At 46.1% G+C, this 24,579-nt stretch overlaps 2 protein-coding genes across 7 annotated transcripts in view; one reads left to right on the plus strand and one right to left on the minus strand.

Annotated features, from left to right (window-relative positions):
* herc1 (HECT and RLD domain containing E3 ubiquitin protein ligase family member 1) overlaps positions 1-14,236 on the plus strand; it is a 48,649-nt gene extending 34,413 nt beyond the window's left edge. For all 5 annotated transcript variants that reach the window (XM_069527944.1, XM_069527950.1, XM_069527953.1 and 2 more), the window contains exons 52-79: positions 224-432; positions 931-1,058; positions 1,474-1,610; positions 2,115-2,315; positions 2,417-2,547; positions 2,638-2,855; positions 2,944-3,064; positions 3,217-3,363; positions 3,461-3,562; positions 3,655-3,828; positions 4,150-4,449; positions 4,554-4,619; positions 4,701-4,826; positions 5,164-5,302; positions 5,542-5,723; positions 5,829-5,984; positions 6,292-6,414; positions 6,519-6,621; positions 7,076-7,245; positions 7,340-7,478; positions 7,815-7,984; positions 8,114-8,283; positions 8,474-8,639; positions 8,726-8,802; positions 9,026-9,278; positions 12,324-12,476; positions 12,832-13,137; positions 13,461-14,236. In XM_069527944.1, coding sequence (XP_069384045.1) covers positions 224-432; positions 931-1,058; positions 1,474-1,610; positions 2,115-2,315; positions 2,417-2,547; positions 2,638-2,855; positions 2,944-3,064; positions 3,217-3,363; positions 3,461-3,562; positions 3,655-3,828; positions 4,150-4,449; positions 4,554-4,619; positions 4,701-4,826; positions 5,164-5,302; positions 5,542-5,723; positions 5,829-5,984; positions 6,292-6,414; positions 6,519-6,621; positions 7,076-7,245; positions 7,340-7,478; positions 7,815-7,984; positions 8,114-8,283; positions 8,474-8,639; positions 8,726-8,802; positions 9,026-9,278; positions 12,324-12,476; positions 12,832-13,137; positions 13,461-13,646 — 4,553 coding nt within the window. In that variant the 3' untranslated portion in view covers positions 13,647-14,236. The remainder of the gene's footprint in view (positions 1-223; positions 433-930; positions 1,059-1,473; positions 1,611-2,114; positions 2,316-2,416; positions 2,548-2,637; positions 2,856-2,943; positions 3,065-3,216; positions 3,364-3,460; positions 3,563-3,654; positions 3,829-4,149; positions 4,450-4,553; positions 4,620-4,700; positions 4,827-5,163; positions 5,303-5,541; positions 5,724-5,828; positions 5,985-6,291; positions 6,415-6,518; positions 6,622-7,075; positions 7,246-7,339; positions 7,479-7,814; positions 7,985-8,113; positions 8,284-8,473; positions 8,640-8,725; positions 8,803-9,025; positions 9,279-12,323; positions 12,477-12,831; positions 13,138-13,460) is intronic.
* Positions 14,237-14,276: 40 nt separating this feature from the next.
* On the minus strand, positions 14,277-24,232 carry LOC109645039 (circadian-associated transcriptional repressor-like). 2 transcript variants are annotated; one of them, XM_069527979.1, is made up of 6 exons: positions 23,894-24,232; positions 21,355-21,772; positions 20,390-20,465; positions 19,677-19,755; positions 17,123-17,234; positions 14,277-16,373 (listed from the first exon to the last, which is right to left on the minus strand). In XM_069527979.1, exons 2-6 carry the CDS (start codon positions 21,730-21,732, stop codon positions 16,050-16,052), a joined length of 969 nt encoding a protein of 322 aa, XP_069384080.1. In that variant the 5' UTR covers positions 21,733-21,772; positions 23,894-24,232; the 3' UTR covers positions 14,277-16,049. The 2 variants fall into 2 exon arrangements, with proteins under 2 accessions (XP_069384080.1, XP_069384082.1); XM_069527981.1 differs by lacking the exon at positions 14,277-16,373 and adding an exon at positions 16,596-16,823 and having other exon boundaries at positions 23,894-24,033.
* Positions 24,233-24,579: the final 347 nt, after the last annotated feature.

The following is a 24,579-nucleotide window of genomic DNA, read 5'->3' on the forward strand; positions in this document are numbered from 1 at the left end:
CATAATAATGAGTTTGGGTTTGTGTGATTCATGTAGTTATGGTAAATTCATTGTTGTCGTCTGGTCCGAGCTTTGTTTCTCTCTTCTCATGTGGTTGTTCTGGGTTTTTAGTGTTTTCATGTTTGTCTTTTTCATTTGTGTTCCTTCTCTCACTCGCCTCTACCTTGTCACTTGTTTTCTTGTCTAATTGCGCATTACTTTTCCCATAATCCCTCCGCTGCAGGCCCTCTGGAGCTCGCCAACGCACTGGCGGCGTGCTGCCTGTCCTCCAGGCTTTCTTCACAGCACCGCCAGTGGGCTGCCCAGCAGCTGGTCCGCACGCTGGCCGCCCACGACCGCGACAACAACCAGAGCCGGCCGCAGACCTTTGCCGACATGGCAGGGGACCTGAGAAAGTGCTCCCTCGTCAAGCTGGAGGCTCATCAGAGCAGGGTCGGTGTCCTTGTTTCATTTAGAGGCTAAACTGTCGGGTTTCATTTCTGCAGCGTCAAAGGTTCAGTCAGAATTTATACTTTTTAGTTTGCAGGTCACAGTTACATCAGTTGTTTTGCCAAATTTAAGATTAATTGACCTCTAGACTTTTTGGGATCATCTTAAATGGTTCCAGATGCTTCACTTTCTCCACATCTTGTTTGTGAGTCTTCACTCATGTGGTCACGTCACTGTCAGAGTCAGTGCTTGTAACGTGACATGAGAACAGTTAATAGTAATACTGATGCTCAATCAATATATATTATATTACTATATTTTTAATAGGTTGTATAGAATTCGTGCTAACTGATGTAAAATAATGCAAACGCCAAAGTATTCGAGTTTTGATTTGGACGTCGGTTACCACGGCAGCAGCTGTTTGGAATCATTGGGGTTGGGCCTGTGTGAAACTCTGTGTCTGAGGGTTTAACTCGTGGAGTCCTGCTCTGTGTGACGCAGGTCATCACGTGTGGGTGGTGCAGCAAGAAAGGCCTGTTGGCCACAAGTGGCAACGACGGGATGGTCCGGGTGTGGAACGTGACCAAGAGCCAGTATTCGCTCCAGCAGACGTGCATCTTCAACAAAGAGTAAGACCCCGTCTGGTCTCTGTCCTCAGAAACTCCAGAGATCGTGAAGACAAATGTGCAGTGACAGAGTTTCGATGTTATTTTACTGAAGTTACAGCACGTCTCATTTTTCTGGTTTGGTTTGTATTATTTAGTTAATCTGATGTGTTATGATCGTTCAATTTAAACTAATGTTGTCTATAGATATGTGTTGATATATCAACTAATATAATATTAATGATAATATAAAACTAAAATAAATATGTATAAAACGTGTCTCAAGAGTTGGACGGACTTTTTGTGAGAGCTCATGTTTCTGCGTTTCAACTGAATCTGAAAATTCTCCGTCTTTATGAGTCGATATTATTTCAAAAGGTTAAAATAAGATAAATCATCGCAGCTGTAACTTTGGCTCATTTGCGTTTGCTCTCATCAGTGATGGATCCTCGGAGGACGGCACGTCAGGCTTGGGATCTCCCACTGATCCCATCTTGTCTCCTTTGGCCTGGAGCGTCACTGGCAAATTTCTGGCTTCTGCCATCGACAAAATGGTCAACATCTGGCAAGTTAATGGTAATTACTGTTCAATCTCCTCTATCGGCCGCTCCTTCTGTTTTCATTTTATCGTAGTACGTTCATTATGAGTCGAGTGTAAAATGTATCGTGTGCTCGTCTATGTTGTTGGTGTGTGAGCAGATTCAGATTTTATAGATCCCATTAAAAATGAATGTGTCTGGGGACTGGATGTGGTCCAACCATCGTTTCCTGCCTCCCACCACACACCCTGCAGCATGCACCATCTGTCCTCAGCCTCTTTCTATGGCCTCAAGGAGGAAAGTCCACGAGTCCTTTCATGAGCACACGTTCTGTTGTGTCTTTGAAATGTGACTGTGTTGCACAAGCAGATGAAACCCACTACACAAGCAGTTTATCACAGAAACAGTGTCAACACACGTTCTACTTGTGCGTTCATGTTGAAATAACCTGAGATATTAGTTCCTGACGCCATCTGAAGACGGAGCAACAACTCGGAAAGTCAGCAACAACCAAATAATAAAGTGTGGAATCCTTCCTCAGGTGGTAAAGGCCTTTTGGACGTGCAGCCTCACTGGGTGTCGGCTCTGGCTTGGCCCAAAGAGGAGGCAGAGTCCTTGTGGTGCGGGGAACCCAAGGACATGCTGCTGGTGGGACGGATGGATGGATCCCTGGGCCTCATCGAGGTGCTGGACGCGGCCACCGTGCACCGCACCGAGCTGGAGCACTGCTACCGCAAAGATGGTGAGAAGAGAAGTGGGGTGTTTTTGTGTTCTCTGTGTTTTCGGTCGCACTTTGTAAACGACAGAACTCTTTTCTAATGACACGCGTGCGTCCTCTCTCAGTGGCCGTGATGCACATTGCCTGGTACAGTGAGGACAAGCCTTTCGCTGTGGGCTACGCAGATGGAAAGCTGCTGATCGGTTTCAAAGAGCCGTTAGAAAAGGGAGCCATCGTGGTCATTGATGCACACAAGGTAAACGGCAAAATAATCTTAAACAGAACATCGTGCTAACAGCAGATTATAAGTTGATTTACAGCCAAACTAAACGTGTGGTTCTCTCAGGAGTCGATCACCAGTATGACGTGGAGTCCCAGCGGTCAGATCCTCCTCACCTGTGCCAAAGAGGAGACGGTGAAGCTGTGGGCGAGCCACGACCCTCACTCCGACTCCGGCTCCGGCTGGCGCTGCCTGCAGAGCCTCAGACATCCTTCCACGGTGAACGGTGTGGCGTGGTGCGGCGTGCCCGGACGAGGGCCGAAGCCTCTCAGCATGTTGGCCATGTAGGTGGTTCTATAAAACCCGGTCTGGCCGGAGATGATGATTCTCCGCTTTTCTTTGGTGACGATCACGTGTCGCTGTGTTTTTCAGATGCTGTCAGAACGGCCTGGTCTCCGTCTGGACTGTTCCTCAGGACATCGCCAACTTCCCAGAATCCTCTTCCTCTGACTCGGGGGGGTGGTGGGAGAACGAATCCAAACTAAAATTCATGGTATTTTTATTTAGTAAATAATAATTTGTTGCCTTGTACTTTAAATATGTGAACATTAAGTGTAGATTCATAACAATTCATCTGTCGTCAAAACCACTTCAAGTCCGAAGAGAGACGCTCGATGACAAACTGTCCCTGTGGTTGTGTTGCAGTCTTCCAGGCGCTCGGTAGATAGAGCCATGTGTGTTTTCCAGCTGAAGGGTCACATCACTCCAGTCAGAACGCTGGCCTTCAGCCCTGATGGTCTGGCCCTGGCATCTGGAGGAGTGGGAGGCCTCATGAACATCTGGTCACTACGGGTAAGACACACACACACACACACACACTCTGCTGTTTACAGTGACACTGAACTTTTCCTCTGGAGTCATTTTGCTCGTGTGTGTCCACGTTCCACAGGACGGCTCGGTGCTCCAGACAGTCGTGGCCGGGTCGGGGGCCATCCAGAATATTGTCTGGATCCCAGATGTGGGTGTCGCCGTCTGCTCCAACAGGTCAAAGGTAAAACGTCTCACCTTCATTCATCTGTGAGTCACTGAGATACTTTATTTATTCTCTTTTTCACACGTGTGTTGATATGGTTTCACTTCCAGGACGTGCTGGTTGTTAACAGCTCCAATGAATTCATGGCGTCCAACCACGTGCTGGCCACTTGCCGCACGGCTCTGAAGAAGCAGGGCGTGGTCGGCCTTAACATGGCGCCCTGCATGAGGGCCTTCCTGGAGAGGCTGCCCGTCATGCTGCAGGAGCAGTACGCCTACGAGAAGGTACAAGAACATTTCAAATAATCTTCACAGTCACGTGTTTATAAGCAGCATGTGAATCACCAGGTTCTTTAAGTCTTCATAGTCTTTATATTGAATATTCAATGAACAATAAAATCTCTTTGCTGGTTTAAAACTTCCTGAACAAGAATGTGTGTTGTTGATCTTCATTATGACATTTTCAGGTTGTCTGGTGTTTGTTGCTCCCGCTCTCGTAATCACATCATCATTTAAAGTCTGGTCAGACGTGGATTTAACCCAACGTGACTCGTTGTCACCATCGTTTCCTCCGGTTGCTGATGTTGCCTTGTCGTCTCTTTCCAGCCTCACGTCGTCTGTGGGGAGCAGCTCGTCCACAGCCCCTACATGCAGTGCCTCGCCTCCCTGGCCGTGGGTCTCCACCTGGACCATTTGTTGTGTCGCCCCCCTGTGCCACCTCCGCTCCGGCACTGCCCACCGGAGTCCGGCACTGCCGTCTGGAACGCCAGCGAGTGGGCGTGGCTGGACTGCTTCTCTACAACAGTCAAGGCGGCGGAGGCGCTCGCTCGAGGTGCCACCTTCCCAGAGTCCTTCTCTGTTCCCGACCTGGAGCCTGTGCCCAAAGATGAGATGGCTCTGCTCATGGTGAGGGAGGCTGCTGGTGTTTGTGCGGCTGCATCAATGTTGGAACTGTACTTTGTAATGTAATGAACACCTGCACAGCCCATAATAACCCCCTGTGTTTCTAGGACAACCATAAATGGGCGTCTGGTATGGATGAACAGATCATGTCCTGGGCCACCTCCAGACCAGAGGTGATGTAGACTGAGACCTAGATCAACTGGAATAAAATGTTTGTCTGTGGAGCTGCTAACTGTGTGTGTGTGTGTGTGCAGGACTGGCACCTCGGAGGGAAGTGTGACGTCTTTCTGTGGGGTGCAGGGCGACATGGGCAGTTGGCGGAGGCTGGCAGGAACATCCTGGTGCCAACCACTGCTCCGTCTTTCTCTCAGGCACAACAGGTACAACGTACACCAGCACGTAGTCACGTCCAGTTACAGAGTTCCACTTGTGTTTTATTGGTAGATTGAATCCCCCCGTCACACTGAATCTATAGATTTGTTTACGTTGAATAAAGCAAAGTAAATCTAGAAAAGATTCAGCCGGGAACGGAGGTGAAGAGAAGTTGTTGTACAGATCCGGTGTTCTTGCAACTTGATCCACACCAGAAACAGAAGTCCAGCAATCAAATGTTATGGAAACGCTGAAACATGGTGACTCAGCCGCGGTCTGCACCGTGTGACCTCTGCTGTGTTCGTCTGTATTTGTTCACTCGTGGCTTTGTCTCCCCTCCCCCAGGTGGTGTGTGGTCAGAACTGCACCTTTGCGATCCAGCCTAACGGGACGGTGTTGGCCTGTGGAGAAGGAAGCTACGGTCGTCTGGGCCAAGGGAACTCTGACGACCTGCACGTGCTCACGGTCATCTCCGCTCTTCAAGGTGACGCATGTGGATGCACACATGACGACTGATTTACTGTTGTTAGTATGTATTGAAAGGACGGTGAGTTTAATCGGATACAGCTCCATAGTATTAATTATCAAAAACGAATCCTTTCAGCTGTCGGATCTAACGAGGTGTAAGTAACTAACAACCCTCTGAACCACGTCTCTTCGATGCCATCAGTTTTTTTATTAATTGATTTAAACAGCGTTTCCGCTCTGACTCTGTCTCGTCAGGTTTTGTTGTGACTCAGCTGGTGACGTCATGCGGCAGCGACGGGCACTCCATGGCGCTGACGGAGAGTGGCGAGGTGTTCAGCTGGGGGGACGGGGACTACGGTAAACTGGGCCACGGGAACAGTGACCGCCAGCGCCGACCCAGACAGATCGAAGCCCTGCAGGGAGAGGAGGTGGTGCAGGTCAGTCTGTCTTTAAGAAGAGAACCTCAGAGTAATAAACAGCTTCAATACATGTTTCCTTTGGTGCAGCCACATGTTTCATGACCGGCTCTTCTTCCTCACCAGATGTCCTGCGGGTTCAAACACTCAGCAGTGGTAACAGCAGATGGGAAGCTCTTCACTTTCGGTAACGGTGATTACGGCAGACTGGGGCTCGGAAACACTTCGAACAAGAAGCTCCCAGAGAAGGTCACAGCTCTGGAGGGATACCAAGTCGGACAGGTGGGCCTGAAGGATCCTGTCGAGTCAAACTTAGTGTGAAGTCGTGACAGAATCAGTTTAGGTTGACTCATTATAATGGGAGTTACAGTGAACCAACAGGATCTCATCTCAAGTGTTGGTGACAGGAATACACACGTGATAATAAAAACAATGATGCTAATGAAAAGAGAACGTGGAGAAAATTCAGGGCTGTGTGAAGGTGCATTCATCTTTTTAGCATTATCTTGTCAGCTTGAATATTCTGAAGCTTTAGAAAACGTAGGTTCTGGACGGCTCTGCTCAGCTGACGTTGACGTGTTCCCCTCAGGTGGCCTGTGGTCTGAACCACACTTTGGTCATCTCTGCTGACGGAATGATGGTTTGGGCGTTTGGTGATGGAGACTATGGAAAACTGGGACTTGGTAACTCCACAGCCAAGTCGTCCCCTCAGGTAAAACACTGAGAGGCCTGATGTTTAGTACGAACAGTGAGACCTGGTGTTTGTGTGTGAACATCAGTATGTGAAGGTTTATTCAGAATGTTTTAAATCCTCAGAAGGTGGACGTGCTGTGTGGGATCGGTATTAAAAAAGTAGCTTGTGGAACACAGTTCTCCGTGGCTTTAACCAAAGATGGGAAAGTTTTCACGTTCGGCCAAGGTACGTCTGATTTCTTTCTCTCCAACTACTTCATGATGCAGGATTGATGAGAGCGGCAGTGACTGATCGATTCATCGGTTGTTAGATCAACACGCAATTCATTTGGAATTATTTTAAATAAAAACTTTATCTCAAAATAAATTTAAAAATCACAACATTGTGATGATCAATTTGATGGTTTTGCTATTTTTTTCTGTGAAATAGTTTTGAACCAGACACAATAAGATGTTTTCTTGGAATCAGGGAATTAATTTTTTGTAGAATAAATCAAAAAATCCATCAATTGAGAAAATAATCAGCAGAATAATTGGAAATGAGACGAACTGATAGTTGTAGCTCTGTAAGTTTTCCATATCTGTAAAAACAAATTGCAGTAAACAACTACTTCACAGTACAGTTCATATTATTACACAACACACGGCTCAGATCGGATCTCTTTCCTTCTCGGTCACAGACCGTCTCATTGGCTTAGCCGAGGGCCGGGCCCGGAATCACAATCGGCCCCAGCAGGTCCCGGCTCTGTCAGGGATCCACGTCCAGGACGTCGCTGTCGGAGCTGAACACACTCTGGTGCTCTCGTCCACGGGAGACGTCTACACCTGGGGCAGCAACTCCGAGGGACAGGTAACCTGCGCACACGCTCAGTTTGTTAATGCTGGAGGTGAGTGATGGATGACTGTGGTTGATTAATCTGTGTGGTCTGTAATCTGTTGTGTAGCTGGGTCTGGGGCACACTAACCACGTCAGAGAGCCCACACTGGCGACGGCGCTGCAGGGCAAGAACATCCACCAGATCTCTGCTGGCCGCTGCCACAGCGCAGCGTGGACGGCGCCCTCTGTGCCGCCGCGAGCTCCAGGTTAGACACACAACACAAACACTCTCCCGCCCACACACATGCGACGCCCCCTGCCACCCCTGCTGTCTGACAGACACTGTGACCTGGAGGTCAGATTCCCTGTAGCGCTGCCAGCATGTGCAGCAGACGCAGGGACACAGCACATTGTTGTCAGATGAGGCAGCGTCGCTGTGTGACGAACATCAGCACTGAGCCACAGATGGTGTGAAAAGACCATGAAGTATCCGTAGATGAGATTTAAAGACCTTCCAGCAAGTTGGGACAGTTTTCTCTCTCCTTCAGACATTTGATGGTGTATTGTTTTTATTTCTGTATCCTCCTCCGTCCTCTCCTCAGGCTCGTCAGTTCCTCTCCAGCTGGGTCTGCCCATGGCGGTGCCTCCTCAGTACAGTGGGCTGAAGGAGGTGAGCATCGAGGCGGTGAGAGCTCGCCTGCGCCTCCTCTACCACTTCTCCGACCTCATGTACTCCTCGTGGAGACTTCTCAACCTCAGCCCCAACAACCAGGTGGGCAAAGGGCCAGGACACAAACCAAGTTTTTATATTACAGATAAAACCATGAAGAGTGAAAAGAGGGGAGAAGTGTTTCCTGCATCTCTCAGGAACTCACATGATGATTTAATTCTTACTCTGCAGAGCTGCACCTCCCATTACAATGCTGGTACCTGGGGGATAGTCCAGGGCCAGTTGAGGCCCCTGTTGGCTCCCAGAGTCTACACTCTGCCCATGGTGCGCTCCATAGGAAAGACCATGGTGCAGGGAAAGAACTACGGCCCCCAGATCACCGTCAAGCGAATCTCCACCCGGTCAGTACTTCGTCTCGCTGTGTTTACGATATCAAACAGACGTTCGTGTGTCCGAAGCGTTGGTCCTGACCTTCTGGAGAGGTCATCCACAAACTCAAGTTCACTGGTTCTTTCACACTCCGGACTCTGGACGTTGAGTTTGTTGCCTCACTGTGTTTAAACTAACATTTTGGACGTTCTCTTTCCGCAGGGGACGGAAGTGTAAACCGATCTTTGTGCAGATCGCTCGCCAAGTTGTGAAGCTCAACGCCTCAGACCTTCGACTGCCCTCCAGGGCTTGGAAGGTTAAACTGGTGGGGGAGGGGGCGGACGATGCAGGCGGAGTCTTTGATGACACCATCACTGAGATGTGTCAGGTACGGACGGATCCATCGGTCAGTGATTCTGAATGAAGCAGTTTTTTCTGGATGATTCAGTGACGTGTGTCTGTTTGTTTGCACAGGAGTTGGAGACGGGGGTCGTCGACCTGCTCATCCCCTCCCCCAACGCCACAGCAGAGGTTGGCTACAACAGAGACAGGTGAGGAAACATGAAGGTTTGAGTGCAGATCAGGTTCATGTTGTAGATTTATGTGAGATATCAGAGAATTCTGTCATTTAAGTTATAAGTTATATCATGAAACAACATTCATCAAGATGTTAACGATTATATTTGACATGAGGCTCCTCTGTGAGAATCTCTGGATGCAACACAAACTGAATCTTCTGAATTGAAACCACATCTTTCTTCTCCTCCGCCTCAGGTTCCTCTTCAACCCGTCCGCCTGCCTGGATGAGCACATGCTCCAGTTTAAGTTTTTGGGGATTCTGATGGGAGTCGCCATCCGCACCAAGAAACCTCTGGACCTGCACCTGGCTCCTCTGGTGTGGAAACAGCTGTGCTGCATCCCCCTGCTCCCGGAGGATCTGGAGGAAGTCGACCTCCTCTACGTGCAGACGCTCAAAAGCATTCTTCACATTGAAGACAGCGGCATCACCGAGGAAAATTTCCATGAGGTGAGGATGGATTTGTTTTTTAGATTCTGTGTTTTTGTCAGTTTCACGTCCGTCACGTGTTAGAAACCTCATCAACACGTCAGGAACACGTCTGAACTGAAAACATGAGAACTGTCCAGAGGAAGTTTGTAGTATAATCTCAGGTGAGATGAACGAAAGAAGTAAATTAGATCATTTATTCGAAACATGGAATAAAGGAGGTTTCTAAAGAAGTCGTCCTTCGGTTCTCACGATGGAGTCAGTCAACGTGTCTTTGGCTTCAACAGATTGGAAGGTTGTTGTTTTATTTCTTATAAAAATGGAACGAGCGTCACTCCGGCTCCTGAAGGCTCAACAGTAAACATCAGTTAGACACAAGCTACGTGACTCAGTTTATCCTCCAGCAGCAACACAAAGAACTTCCAGAGTCAAGTGGTTAACTACAGAGAATCACTGATGATAGATCTGCTCCTCCTCCTCCTCCTCCTCCTCCTCCTCCATGTGAACGCTTCACTCGTCTGAATCACACGCGTGCTGCGTAAAGCTTTAATGAGCAGCCTGTTCACAGCCACATGAGCATGTTCCGCTCCCAAAGAGAGCGACCGGGGGCCGACCGGGGGCCGACCGTGAACACGACGTGTTTACAGGAGGTTCGGTCTGTTTACAGCCGGCAGGGTCGAGCATGAATCAACCAATCGTGGCTCAGAATCTGTGTCCAGACTTGAAACTGTGACACTTGTGAGTGCAACAAGGTTTATCCCAGAACTCACCACAGGAGACTGAAATAAAAACCATGGCAGAGGAACGTTCTTTAACTTTAATTCTTTAAAGTTCTCTGTCTTCTACCTCATCATAGTCCCCTGATGACGTCTGTCCCCTTTTTAATGTTTGCTGAGACACAAGTTAAAGTTAAAAATGTTCATGGTTAAAATAACTTACGGAGAGTTAAGAAATATTTAGTTCATGTTTCTATATTTAGCAAATTACTTTGAATATGTTTTATGTTTTAATAAAATAATTCAGTTCAATTGAAAAGATGAATTAACATAACTACAGGTTTTGTAGATCATCAGTTCGGTCAACAAGTCTCCATGAAAACCATAACGTTACAAAACTTAATGTCCCGTTGAGAAACCATCCTGCTCCGAGGTTCGTCCAGCTTTTTATCCAGACACTGGACATCAGCCAGAAGAAAACTCGGTAGCGGACGCCGGTTCTCACGTTTCCTCAGCCGGACTAGGATCCCGGCCCGCGACCCTCGTTTCCTTCGAAAAAAGTTGTTTTCCGAAAATGTTTTCCACAGTCTGACCTGAGAATCTCCTGCTGCGGTTTTCATACGTGAAGAACAAACTCCGGAGTCCGTTCAGACCCAGCTCCGTGTGGACATTCTCCGGAGTTCATGACTGAATCAGCTCATTTCTACTGAAGAGTTAACTTCGCTCCTGCAGGAGGTCAGAAACATCAGAGCTCCGCCTCTCCTCCTCGCTCTCCTACACACTGTTCCCCTCCAAGCGCAGATCAAACCTCTGAAACCTCACGTCTGTGGCGCCGGACGTGACCGCTGCCGACCACACAGCCTCTCCCCGCCCCTCCCAGAGCAACGCTCATTTATCTCCGAGCCCCTCGTCTGTCCAACAACCTCACACAGCCTGCACTGTAAAGCTCCGGCCTGTAGGAATGCCAGGGTATCCTGCCCGCCGGAGACCTGGCCCCGCTCCCAGGCTTGTGGGGGGGGGGGGGGGGGCACAACACTGCGTCGGTCGGCTCCATCAGCCTCCGAGGGACGAGATCAGCTGCTTTGAAAGGAGAGAGAGAGAGAGAATCTAATCTTTGTCTGTTTACTGCATCGATTTGAATTCTGTCGACAGGTTTCAGACAAATTCAAGCTCCAGTCGATGAGTCACTGGTTCTTCTACTGAAGTCCAGGAGGAAGATTCATGTTCCAACTGTTCCTCTTCCTCCACTTCTTCTTCCTCCTCTTCTTCCTCTAGTTCTATTCCTCCTCCTCCACTTCTTCTTCCTCCTCTTCTTCTTCCTCTTGTTCTTCTTCCTCCTCTTCTTCTTCCTCCTCTTCTCCTTCGTCTTCTTCTTCCTCTTGATTCTCCTCTTCTTCCTCCTCCTCTTCTTCCTTCAGTTCTTTTCCTCCTCCTCTTCTTCTTCTTCTTCCTCCTCCTCTTCTTCCTCTTCTTCTTTTTTCTCCTCTTCTTCCTGTTCTTCTTCCCCCACTTTCTCGTTCTCTTCTTCCTTTAGTTCTTTTCCTACTCCTCTTCTTCCTCTTGTTCTTACTTTTCTTCTTCCTCCACTTCTTCTTCCTCCTCTTCTTCCTCTAGTTCTATTCCTCCTCCTCCACTTCTTCTTCCTCCTCTTCTTCCTCTAGTTCTATTCCTCCTCCTCCACTTCTTCTTCCTCCTCTTCTTCTTCCTCTAGTTCTTCTTCTCCCTCCTCCTTCTCTTATTTTTCCTTTTCTTCTTCTTCCTCTAGTTCTTCTTCCTCCTCTAGTTCTATTATGGTTTTTATCCCTTTGTCTTTGCCAAATTTGTTTGAGAAATTAGGATTTGTTTGACAATGTGTCTAAATTAAAGTTATTTAAAAGTCAAAGTCTTCCTCCTCTAGTTCTTCCTCATGTTCTTATTCTTCTTCTTGTTGTTGTTCCTCCTCCTCTCCTTCTTTCTCTTGTTCTTCCTCTTCTTATTCCTCCTCCTCTTCCTCTGTCTGACCGTAGAGCGAACACACTGAACAGATCAATCTCATTAACACATTAATTGTTGACACCAGAAGGTTCGAGGTTTTATTTAACGACGTTAGTCTCAATAAAACTTATTCTTGAAAAACTGTTTTCACCTAAATCATGTTTACGTCATGAACGTGTTTGTTTACGTCATGAATGTGTTTGTTTACCTCAAAATGTGTAAACGACGCCCGAGATGTCGTTATGACAAAGAAATGAAAGTGAGGTTTGATATTTAGCGTTAGCAAATTAGCATATATCTTTATCTTCTGTGCTTCGTTCATTCTGTAAAATCTTTGACATCGTACTGATGATTGTGTTTCCTGGTTGTGTCACAGATGATTCCTCTGGATTCGTTTGTCGGGCAGAGTGCAGATGGTAAAATGGTTCCCATCATCCCCGGAGGAAACAGCATCCCGCTCACGTTCTCCAACAGGAAGGAATATGTGGAGCGAGCGATCGAGTACAGGCTGCACGAGATCGATCGGCAGGTGAGACGACGTGAAGCTGAGCAGATAAACTCTGCTGCTCTGGAGCGTCACGAGTTAACAACAGTTCACATCAACACAATTTTCATGAAGTTGATGAAATGTACCTTTTTTAATAGTAAACATCAGTTTATAATCATTTATTTCATTTTTCTACGTTTCAGAATAATTGAAATAAATTGTTCAGAGTCGGAGTGAAGGTGAAATGATTGTTAAATGTTGTGGCCACAGTGTTTTACTTTGATTTTATTTTTATTCTCTGATTCTTCGGGGATGAAACCGAAATGTTCAGAACCGTTAAAGCCTCTGATTCTGAGGTGTGACGCCCGCTGACCTCACCCGTCTGTGCTCCTCTCAGGTGGCGGCGGTGCGCGAGGGCATGTCCTGGATCGTGCCGGTGCCGTTGCTGTCGCTGCTGACGGCCAAGCAGCTGGAGCAGATGGTGTGCGGGATGCCGGAGATCTGCTGCGACGTGCTGAAGAAGGTGGTGCGATACAGGGAGGTGGACGAGCAGCACGCTCTGGTGCAGTGGTTCTGGCAGACGCTGGAGGAGTTCTCCAACGAGGAGCGAGTCCTCTTCATGCGCTTCGTCTCCGGACGCTCGAGGCTGCCGGCGAACACAGCCGACATCTCTCAGAGGTTTCAGATCATGAAGGTGGACAGGGTGAGTGAATCAGGATCATGTGACCAAACTGATAGATCGGATTTTAAAAAGTGTCACTGGACTCGTTCTCTTCCGAAATAAAAACCTTCGATTTCAAAACAATCAAGATTTTCTGTAACTAAGCAACTGCAGAGGAGACAATCTGCTTCCTGTTCACATCACATGACCAGTGTATGTGAACGGTCATGTGACGTCTGTTCTCAGCAACTGTTTCAAAACCAAAATTCATCAGTGTGCACGTAGCTCAGCTCTTTACCCAGAATGCAGTGTGCTGGTGCCTCTGAATGGGGATAAAGTTTGATTTCTCTCTCTGTCGCCTGCAGCCGTACGACAGCCTGCCCACCTCCCAGACCTGCTTCTTCCAGCTGCGTCTGCCTCCGTACTCCAGCCAGGCCGTCATGGCCGAGCGGCTGCGCTACGCCATCAACAACTGCCGCTCCATCGACATGGACAACTACATGCTCTCCCGTAACGTGGACAACGCTGAGGGCTCGGACACGGACTACTGACGCAGGAACACAGACACGCACTGACACAAATCATAGCGTCCCAGGAATGGCTGAGCACAGACTTCTCTTATTCGAAGGCTTCACACACAAACACGCACACGCACACACACACACACACACACACACACACACACACACACACACACACACACACACACACACACACACACACACACACACACACACACACAGACGAGTCGTCATCACTGCATCAGTCGTAGGAAACTCCTGAGCAATGACCACTTTTTACCATTTAATCTTAAAACAGCACAGATCTTCATTTCTCTTTGTGGTTTATTAGCAGTTTTTATGACACAGAAATCCACATGAGAAGTGCATTTAGTGTTAATTTTGTTTTCCATACTCCACATCCCATTTTCAGGGTTTCTGCATGGAGGTTCTGTTTGTTTGGAAATGTGTATAGAATATTCAAGTGCGTGGTGGTGGAGGAAAAAAAGAATATTGTACATTGTGTAAAATGCTTCATTAGGAAAATGTTTTGCATAATATCCATATTTATTGTTTTCATTGCCTCTGCTGAGTTTCCACAAGCAACAAACTACAATAAATGAGAAATGCTGCATAATCGATTTGTTCTTCTGCTGCAGAAGTTTGTAAAAGAAAAAAACATTTCAGAAAGACGACGTCACATTTATTTCAGAAATACAAAATATCACAAAGGCTATATCTGAGAGGAGGAAATAAAAAAACACAAAACTATGTACAAAGAAAAACTGGGAGTTCAGCTCGTCTCCGAGCGACTGGGTGAAGAACAGCTTCTGGGTCACGCTGTCAGACGAGATGTGTTCAGGTGCAGAGTTAAAGTTTAATCGATTCGAAGAAGTTTCACAACAAGATGAAAAACAGAATCTAAGAGTGAAACCCTTTATTTTATCACAAACTCCATTCATAAAGCCGCAATACCAAAGTTTTGACCAGCAGTTGGCGCCGTTTGACTGCATCACAAGCTTTGAAACAAGGAAACGAGCGATTCTGTTTTAAAGTCTTTTTGATTTAAACACGCGTCAGTGATCGTTCCTGAACTTGTTACACGTGAACGAGACGTTTGGAAGAAAACTTCTGTGAAGTCTGGAAATTTTGTAAACTTGAAATTCTTTACGATTAAATTCACGATCTACTCGTAACTCGGCGCCCCCTGTGGTCAGCTGAGAGAAAAAAGACCAATGTACGAATCTGTAGATTCAAAGTCTGAGGATAGAGATTCCGGAGGGACTTCGTAGATGACGCATCACAACGCTGGAGAATCATGGCAGCTCCGTTGATTCTCCGTTAATAATTAAATACAAACTTCTTCCACACGTTGATGTCTCAGTTTTATCATCGGTTAAAAAGACTTTATTTTTTGAGACAATTACATTTTTCAAATCTCTGAGAGAAAAACAAGGTTGAAAACCTGCTGCACTCGTTCTCTGTCAATTTTAAATTCACAGAGTAAATAGATCCTTCTTCCTCGTTTAACAGGGTTCAGGTTTAAAAATAAATTAATGACATAACTCCTACTTTCTATGATGGTGAGAAACAACAACAAAATCCTGAGTCCTCGTCATGTGGACGAGTCAGATCAACTTCGTGTCTTTCAATGTTTTAGTGTTTTTAGAACAAAATTCCCTGTTAGTGTTTCTCCGAACACTTTGTGAGTTTGTTGTTTCATGAGCTTCTGTCCAGTACGAAGGGAAGTGAAACGTTACAGTACGTTTAAGTTTCAGATTGAGATCAGTGACGGTTCCTCTGGGATCATTTCTATGAACTGTCACGGACGTCGTCAGCAGAGTGAGCGAACGTGTTGGAAGTCGATGAGTCCGAAACATTCAGAAGAAGAAAGACGATCGATAGATGAAAATCAGAACTTCACTTTGACTTTGATGTTTCATCACATTTATCCAAAGTCTCTGATCAAAGGAGTGACGTCACATTCTGTTGTTTAGACGAACTTTACATCTAAAAACTGAAGAGTTGGATTTTCTGGTGTGTTTTGACTGAACGTCGTCTCAGATGTTGGAGCCGAGACGAGGTTTCAGAATGAGGTAGAGGAATCAAAGGAACATAACAGTCATCAAAGCATCAGTATGAAAAGTCTCAGTTTTATCAAACGTAACGTGATTCATTCATTCTTAGATCCATGAATATGTTTGTTTTCAGAGGAACTGTTGGAGTTAAACTCAGAAGACGACGTCTGTCCGACTCAAACGAGCGAAAACGTCCACGATTCAAACAACAAGCGTCTTTTCAAGCAGGAACAATCAGTGTCTTTATTTAGTTTCACCCTGAAAACTGGATCTTCTACATTTCATGTAGATAGAAAAGGTTTCGAAGACGTGGAAACATGCTTTTGTTTAAGGCTTTAGTATCTGAACCATGAGATCTGACCCCAGATCAGCGCTGCTATGACAACCAGCCTCCGTCTCCCACAGTCCTGGGGGTGATGATGCTGTCCTTCGCCTGCAGGAGGCGCTCCAGACAAGGCGATCTGATCTTGAAGTGCAGCGCCCCCTGGCTCAGGCGAGGGTGAGTGCAGGAGTGGCCCCGGGGCCACGTGAGCGAGTCGGTGCTGGAGGAGACGGCGTTGTCCTGGGTCACTTCCAGGGGGTGGAGCCTCGACTCGAGAGGTTTCACGGGCGCCGGGTGAAGTCGTTTGAGGTGAGAGGAGGAGGAGGCTGAGGAGCAGAGAGGCGGAGGAGGGGAGGCACTGTGATGATGAAGATGATGCTGGAGGAAGAAGAGGAAACAAACTTCATTTTCTGTCACATGATTCCATCAGGCTGGTTTCACATTACCCAGAATTCAGTTCATCTGTCAACATCAACTTTTACGTGTGAGGGATTTTCTCTGTGATCGTTTGTTTTCGAGCTGCGTCTCGTGTTTTCATCTCAGAGCTTTAAGATGAAACAGGAAGTTTCGCTGTGTCTGATAATCAGAAGGTTTACACACAAACGTCTGGACGTGAAACTCAGAGGACGGATGTTTTCTGGGTCAGAGGAAACTCATTGATCGTTCTACAGAGCGGCTGCATGTGAGAACTCAAATGTCCAAATGAGAAACTCTGGACTTTCTCCTCCGGAAAAACTCCGGATAATGTCCGGCTGAGCTGATGAGAGAGACTGTCAGGAGGATTCACCACGAGTCACGTGGTCAGTCTAACATGTGACAAGTTAAAAACTGAAAAAAAACGAAAAGAAGAAAAATCTGCGTTGACAAACTCTGGAGAAAGTTAAACGACTCAAGAAAATAATTCATGGATCTTACAACTGATATTAAATGATATTAAATTATTTTGAATGATATTAAATGATATTAAATTATATTCAGAGGACTTTGATATAAATGAGTGAGATTTGGTGCAAATCCAAATAAAAATCGATCTTATTTTTTATTTAAACTTGGTTTCATAAGGAAACTGTGATGATAGCTTTATATAACATTTAAACATCATCACATTTTATTTTGTGAAGTTTCACCTTTTGCTTCTTCGCCGCCGTGCTGTCGTCCGTCTGAGGATTTGGTTTAATATGAGGAAACCAGCTTTGAAGCATTTCTTCTATTTTCAGTACGATGCTGAGGAAGCGTCCGCTAGAGGAGAGACACAGAAACAGTTTTAATATACGATGATATACTTTACTTACTAATATTCTATGTTTATAATATATATATATGTGTGTGCATAAATGAGTCGCCCCCTGCTGGTCAGAACACAGAAGACAGGTTCAGGTCTGTGGCGTCTTATTTTTTAAAGAGTCTATGAATGGAACTGTAAATCTGCAGATCGTTCTAATGATCAGAAGTTGATTCTGTGACAGTTTGTATAAAAACACATTCACTTCGTTGCAGTGAGAAGAGTTTCCTCTGACATAAGTATAAATAAAACCAGACGCACTTGAAATGTGCAGCTCAGTGAAACGGTGCAGAACGAAGACACGAGGTGAAGTCATGTGTTTCCTTCACCGTCACATTTCACAGCCGAGCTGCAGCTCAGATGGATCAGGGACGTCTCGCCAATGGTCATTACATAAGCCCCATAAAGCCTCTGACACACATCCAGCAGCCGGCCTGATTGGTGGACAACGTGAAACAGCACAAAGACTGAATCAATAAAAAGTGTGTGTGTGTGTGTGTGTGTGTGTGTGTGTGTGTGTGTGTGTGTGTGTGTGTGTGTCTGTGTGTGTGTGTGTGTGTGTGTGTGTGTGTCTGTGTGTGTGTGTGTGTGTGTGTGTGTGTCTGTGTGTGTGTGTGTGAACATTCCTGTGTGATGTATCTCAGCATCTGCATGTGAGCATCAGACGATGAGGACAGAGGAAGCATGTTCAGCTCCACATGAGAAATGTGACCGTGCTGCTGCGGAGCTACACACACACACACACACACACACACACACACACACGCTGCAGCCCACACGTGGCAGCGGGGGAGGGCCCTCGTTCCATTCACAGGCTATAAATAGACCAATAAACCCTGGAGCTGCATGTGGAGGCTCCGCCCTCTAACAGCATCACATCGCAGACACACACCACCTCACCGACGTCACACAACACACGAGTGACAAAAATAAACACGTATACAGACGAACACTTTCCAACACAACTGTTCCACATGAAACCAGAGATGGAAACACGAGAAGAAGAAGTGAACTTGACTGGATTCAGAAAAGAACTCAAATAAAATGAAACTAAACCACGAGAATTAATTAAATCTCACGTCCTGTTGCTTTGACCACATTTACTGTGTGTGTGTGTGTGTGTGTGTGTGTGTGTGTCCGTGTGTGTGTGTGTGTGTCTGTGTGTGTGTGTGTGTGTCTGTGTGTGTGTGTGTGTGTGTGTGTCTGTGTGTGTGTAGTATTAGTCGTATTGTTTCTTATTCAGTCTGAAACCTACAAACTGAATTTTTTTCTGCAGGTGTGTGAATGACACGTTTCACTTTTCTTCATATCTCTGCTCACTCTTTATTTATTCATTTATTATCTCAGCTGCCGACATCACTGGATCAGCTGTGTCACCGAGCTGCAGCCGACAAGTGACGTCATGTTGTTAAATGTTATCTGCAGCCTCTCTGTCATGTGTCAAACCAGAACTCTTTTATCACGTTTGAACAATCGATCACGTTTGTTACTCCTGAAACTCCAGAAGTAAAAGAAGAAGCTCTGAACAGCGTCTAAACTATTTCCAAGGTGAAGAGCGAACAAGAACCTTCTTCCTGAAGTTGTAGTTTAGAATGATTATTATTATATTGTTATAAAGCTAATCCTTTAGCTGCTAAGATAAGATAAACCTTTATTGATCCTCCACAGAGGACACTAGCGCAGTAAGTATCATCACCCTGCGGCGTCCAGGTGGTCAAACGGTTTGAGCTCAGATGCCTTGAGCAGCTGGTCCCCGGTTTGACTCCCGGATGGTTGTACCACTTCCGGCCTCCGCTTCCCTATCAAATTAAGAGCTTTAGGGTCTTAAATGTACTGACGTCACATGTCCGAGCTTCTGTCGTGACCAGCTCAGAAACGTGTGTCTGCTCCGTCCTGATAGAGTCGAGTCGACGGAACATCAGGAAAACGCAGCTTTTTAAACGACCTGCAGACGTTTTCCTGCGATTGTCAGAGAAACTCCTCCCGTCTGGCATCGAACCTGAGACCAGGATGGAGAGCGGTCGGAACTCGTTTGAAGATTTATTTCACATGTGAGTCGTTAGCGTGGGGTCGAGGAAAGTCCAGCAGTGAAATGAGTTCATCTGAGGGGAAATGTTTCAACTAAATAAAGTTTCTCATTGAGAAAATTAACGTTGGAATTAAAACAAACTTCCTCTTTGTTCAGTTTCATCTCAGACCTGAAGCTTTAACTTTGTTTCTCAGGTTTTACAAGGAAACATCGGTTTATATTATTATATCATTTTTCACTTTGACACTGAGCTGAACATGAAGTTAGTAGTTACTATATATATATATATATATATATATATATATATATATATATATATGTACTGTCCACTGCAGCAAACACATGTTGAAGTATTTCTTGAGGTATTTACCCCATGTGTGGATTCTGCAGGACCCCCAGTATTCTCTGGATACGGTCCACGGCCACGCTCTCTTGAAAACTGCTGAGACCTGCAGGAGAAAAGAGAATCCTGCAGTGAGTCTGAGGACAAGAGGAGGAGTCCAAACACTTTCAGGGTTCTGACCTGAATATATATATATATACAGTATATAATGTATATGAATATATATATATATATATATATATATATATATATATATATATATATATATGCATGCCTTAAGAAGCACAGTGGAGTGGGTTTTTTCTTCTATTGGTGAACGTATTTAAACCAGATGTTTACTACGTGGGACCCTTGATTGACACTTCAGACCCTGAAAACCTCAACAACTCTGAAAAAACTCTTTTAAACGTCTGAGTGTCATGTGACGTATGAAAATCACTTCAGTGAATCTTTCTAACTTATATTTAAACCAAACACGTGATAAAGAAAATTCAGTTTCATCTGATGAACAACATTGAGTATAAAATCTTCAGTGCAGATGAACCAGGTAGGATGAACACAAAGTTTTCTAACTTCACTCTGTTTATAAAAAGCACTGCACACAAACTACAGAAATATGATATAAGAAAGAACACAACATTACAAACACGCGTTTACAACATGGAATCTGAGGCTCAGTGTCTCTTCACGTGTGTTTACATCAGCTCCACACGTGTTCGTGAACAAACGTGTAAACTTACGTTCAGAGTAGCGTCCTGACCTCAGGCTGCGCAGGATGGACGACAGAGGAGGGATGTAGCTCTGCAGCTGTGAACACTGTGGACAGAGAGCCGAGTGAATCCTCATGTTACCGCACATGTAACTAACATGTAACATGTAACTAACATGTAACTAACATGTAACATGTAACTAACAACCCCACACGGCAGAGCTCACGATTACACAAGTCACATAATCAGTTCTAATCTGGTGTGTGTGTGTGTGTGTGTGTGTGTGTGTGTGTGTGTGACTTGTTCAGGGACTTTTCATCCATTAACTCCCATTTGATGTCATTAGCTTCATGCTAACTCTAAAAGCTAAATGTCCACAGGCTCTTCAGCAGCTGATGGAGAGAACGACTGACACCTTCGCTCTGAGACTCTGATTGTGTCGCTGCAGTTTTTTTTTTAACCTATTTCCCACAATACCTTTGACAACCACCAGGTGAACCGGAGCTGCCGGCCCTCAGAGGAGTAAAGAAAAAGTACCATCTTCAATAATCTTCCATTAACCAGGAGAAAGGACGTTTTACTGTTTCCTGCCACAGACTGTAAACAAAGATGGACGCCTCCCTCTTCACACATGAAGTGAGTCAGCAGCGATCGTAGAGCGGAGCCGTGACATCGAGGTCCTGCTCGTACACGAGTGATAAGAACTTCCTAAAACTACAGAAACTGTCTTTGGAAAAAGTATTTAAATTGTACTTTGAATTTCAAGTTTGGTCCATGTCCCATCTGCTAACATGGAGGAAGCTGTGGTCCATCTTTGTTTACAGTCGGTGGTTTAGGAACCTTCATCTTCATCATATTAGATTTGTTCTTGTTTCTTAATGTTCTGCTGAGAGAAGACTTTAGATGATGTCCCTGAAGTCTACGGTGTGGACAACAGAGACATAACATGCAGGTCCGTCTGTCCTCCACCATCACAGAAAGACAAACGCTCTCACCTTGTGCGAGAACAGTTCATTTTCAGTGTCTTCTTGAGGCTTTTCACAGAGTTCGTCCAAACTGGCGTGGTGTGTCCTCTTCCTGTTTGAACCACGTGACTCCTCAGGAAGTGTCTGCTGCGTCGAAACTGAAGTAAATCCCTGAAGTGCACTGAGTGACGGAGAACCTCCATCTTTACAGTCAGAGGAGTCTCTGTGAGCGGCCGCAGCCTGGCGGCAGCTTGTAGGAGCTTCTCTTGATGAAGACGAGGAAGACGAGGAAGATGACGGTGACACCAGCTCCGCTCCGTCCTGAGGACTCGACCTGTTGGAGCCGTCGTAGTCTTCCTCATCACTGGCGAGCCAGTCAATAGAATAATCCGAGTCTGAGGTGGACATGTTGGAGTTCGAATCTCAGCCAGCAGAGAGCATCACGGACCTGCCACACAAACACGTGTTAAACATGTTAAACACGTGTTAAACATGTTTTGATGTTGTTTAACTGAGCTGAGCCTCAGTACACAGTTCATGATATGAACGATGCAGCCGTGACGACACGAGGAGCTCGAACAAGCTGAAATGAATTACTAATGAATTATAGATAAATGAAACCAGACGATGTAACACAGCTGCTTCAGTAGAAAACAGGAAGTTAAAACCAAAACAACTCATCACTTCCTCCGGTCGACTCAAAGATCATCAAGCAGCAACGTCAGGATTTTGATGATCAATTCAAAGTTTCACTCTTTGTTTCTAATTAGATGTTTGAAATCCGGACTCCAGCTTCTCCGATGATGTTAACGCTCTGACATTTACGTAGATTCATTTTGTATTCTTATTTTGAATGATTGTAATTATCTGAATATATCATTTAATATAATTTAAACCCACAGAACTTCAGAAACGTTATGATTGACAGCTGAGACGGACTCGTGATTGGTCAGTCTCAGTGGGACCTCGTTACCGTGGCTTCACATGATGTCATCTTTTTTTATTTTGTGACGTAAATATCTGGAACCAATGACGTGACCTTTAAAAACACGTCTCCCTCATATTTCCTCTGAATTCGATTTAAAGTAGTTCCAGCTCTTCACTGGAGTCATGTGATGTTGAAACATCTTCATCCTCATTAAACCGTGCGACGGTTCAGTTCGTGGATTTCAGAGTCAAACTTCTTCTCGTTTCATTTGAGTTTGTAAAAGTTTCTCTGTCACGTGTTTGAATCGAGTCGCTCTGATCGTCCTGAGGTCAGAGGTCAGAGGTCAGAGGATTCAGTTCCCTCCAGTTCAGATGTCCAACATGATGAAGGACACACACTGACATTATACATTCACTGGTCCCTAACTTAACCCCTTACCCACCTAAACCATCACGACTCAATCACTAATCCTAACCTAAACCAGATCCTAACCTAAACCAGATCCTAACCTAAACCAGGTTCTAACCTTAACCAGATCCTAAACTAAACCAGATCCTAACCTAAACCAGGTTCTAACCTAAACCTAATCTAACTCTGACCTAAACGTTATCCACCTTAACCAACGCAACTAAATAACTAACCTAAACCTAAACCTGATTATAATCCTAACACAAGTCTAAACCCTCAAACAGCTCAGTGAAGAATGAGGACCAGACAACACGTCCTCACAAGGAGGTAGAGAACCCTCATCACTACTGCAAGACACACACACACACACACACACACACACACACACACTGACACACACACACACACACACACTGATACACACACACACACACACACATTCACACACATTCACACACACACATTCACACATAGACACTGACACACACACTGATACGAGCACGTGGAAAATGCGGATTCACGCGTTTTCACAACTTCGACCTCCGCACGGGCGCGTTCACGTGCACGCGTTGAAACGCACGTTTTCAAATGTGCAGTAAAATGTGAAACTGCGGAAACTTCACAGCTTCAGTTTCACTATCGGGACATTTAATATGTATATATAATATATATATATACATATATATACAAATACACATATAATGTATATATATATATATACATATATAATATATAAATCATATATAAAGGAGCAGAGGAGGATGGAACTGCGGAGCTGCGTTAAACCCTCAAACATCAGATCTGCAGCAAAGGGTCTGACACCACCTCTTCATCATCATCTTCATCATAACACAGTGCACCAGGACCAGGTACAGACCCAGGACCAGACCCAGGACCAGGACCAGGACCAGGACCAGGACCAGACCCAGGACCAGGACCAGGACCAGGACCAGGACCAGACCCAGGACCAGGACCAGACCCAGGACCAGGACCAGGACCAGGACCAGGACCAGGTACAGGACCAGGACCAGGACCAGGACCAGACCCAGGACCAGACCCAGGACCAGGACAAGGACCAGGACCAGACCCAGGACCAGGAACAGGAACAGGACCAGACCCAGGACCAGACCCAGGACCAGGACCAGGACCAGGACCAGACCCAGGACCAGGACCAGACCCAGGACCAGACCCAGAACCAGGACCAGACCCAGGGGGGCTCACGGCGTCACTTACCCGGGCTGAAGTGTCGCTGCTCGGGGAGATGAGGAGCCGCAGCGTCGAGCGTCCGGAGGCGGAGAGAAGTGATGATGGAGTGAAACCATGAGAGCAGCTGAGGCGGGCGGGTACTAGAGACAGGAGCGCGTGCAGCCTCTCCCTGGGCAACGTGTCCGGGAGGGGCGGGGCTACACACACACGGAGAGAGGGAGGGAGAGAGACGCACACACACGGGGAGAGAGAGAGAGTGACGCACACACAAACACACACACACACACACACACACAAACACACACACACACACACACACACACACACACACACACACACACACACACACAGGAAACAGTGGCAAAATAAACAACAGTAGGAACACGTGATGACGCAGTGACGATACAATGAGCAGCGTCACTGCTGTGAAGCTCTCCCATTGGTTGAGAGTCTCAGTGCAGCACGTGACCAGCCTCATTAATTCTGGAATTTACTCACAACAATTCATGTACTTGTACTTTACCTCGAGTATTTTTATTCTTACGACACAATGAGGCTGAAGTTCAGTTGGACGCTCCTGAAGTTCCTCTGAGGACAGATGTGTCACATCCTGTCACTAACATGGACCGGATGGACAAGGACACATGTCTCCGTGGTCCTTTACATTCGGTCACATCAGAAACCAGGAGCTGAGTCACCTGACGAGTCTCTCC

Source organism: Paralichthys olivaceus, chromosome 1, assembly GCF_024713975.1.
Source record: "Paralichthys olivaceus isolate ysfri-2021 chromosome 1, ASM2471397v2, whole genome shotgun sequence".
NCBI lineage: Eukaryota > Metazoa > Chordata > Actinopteri > Pleuronectiformes > Paralichthyidae > Paralichthys > Paralichthys olivaceus.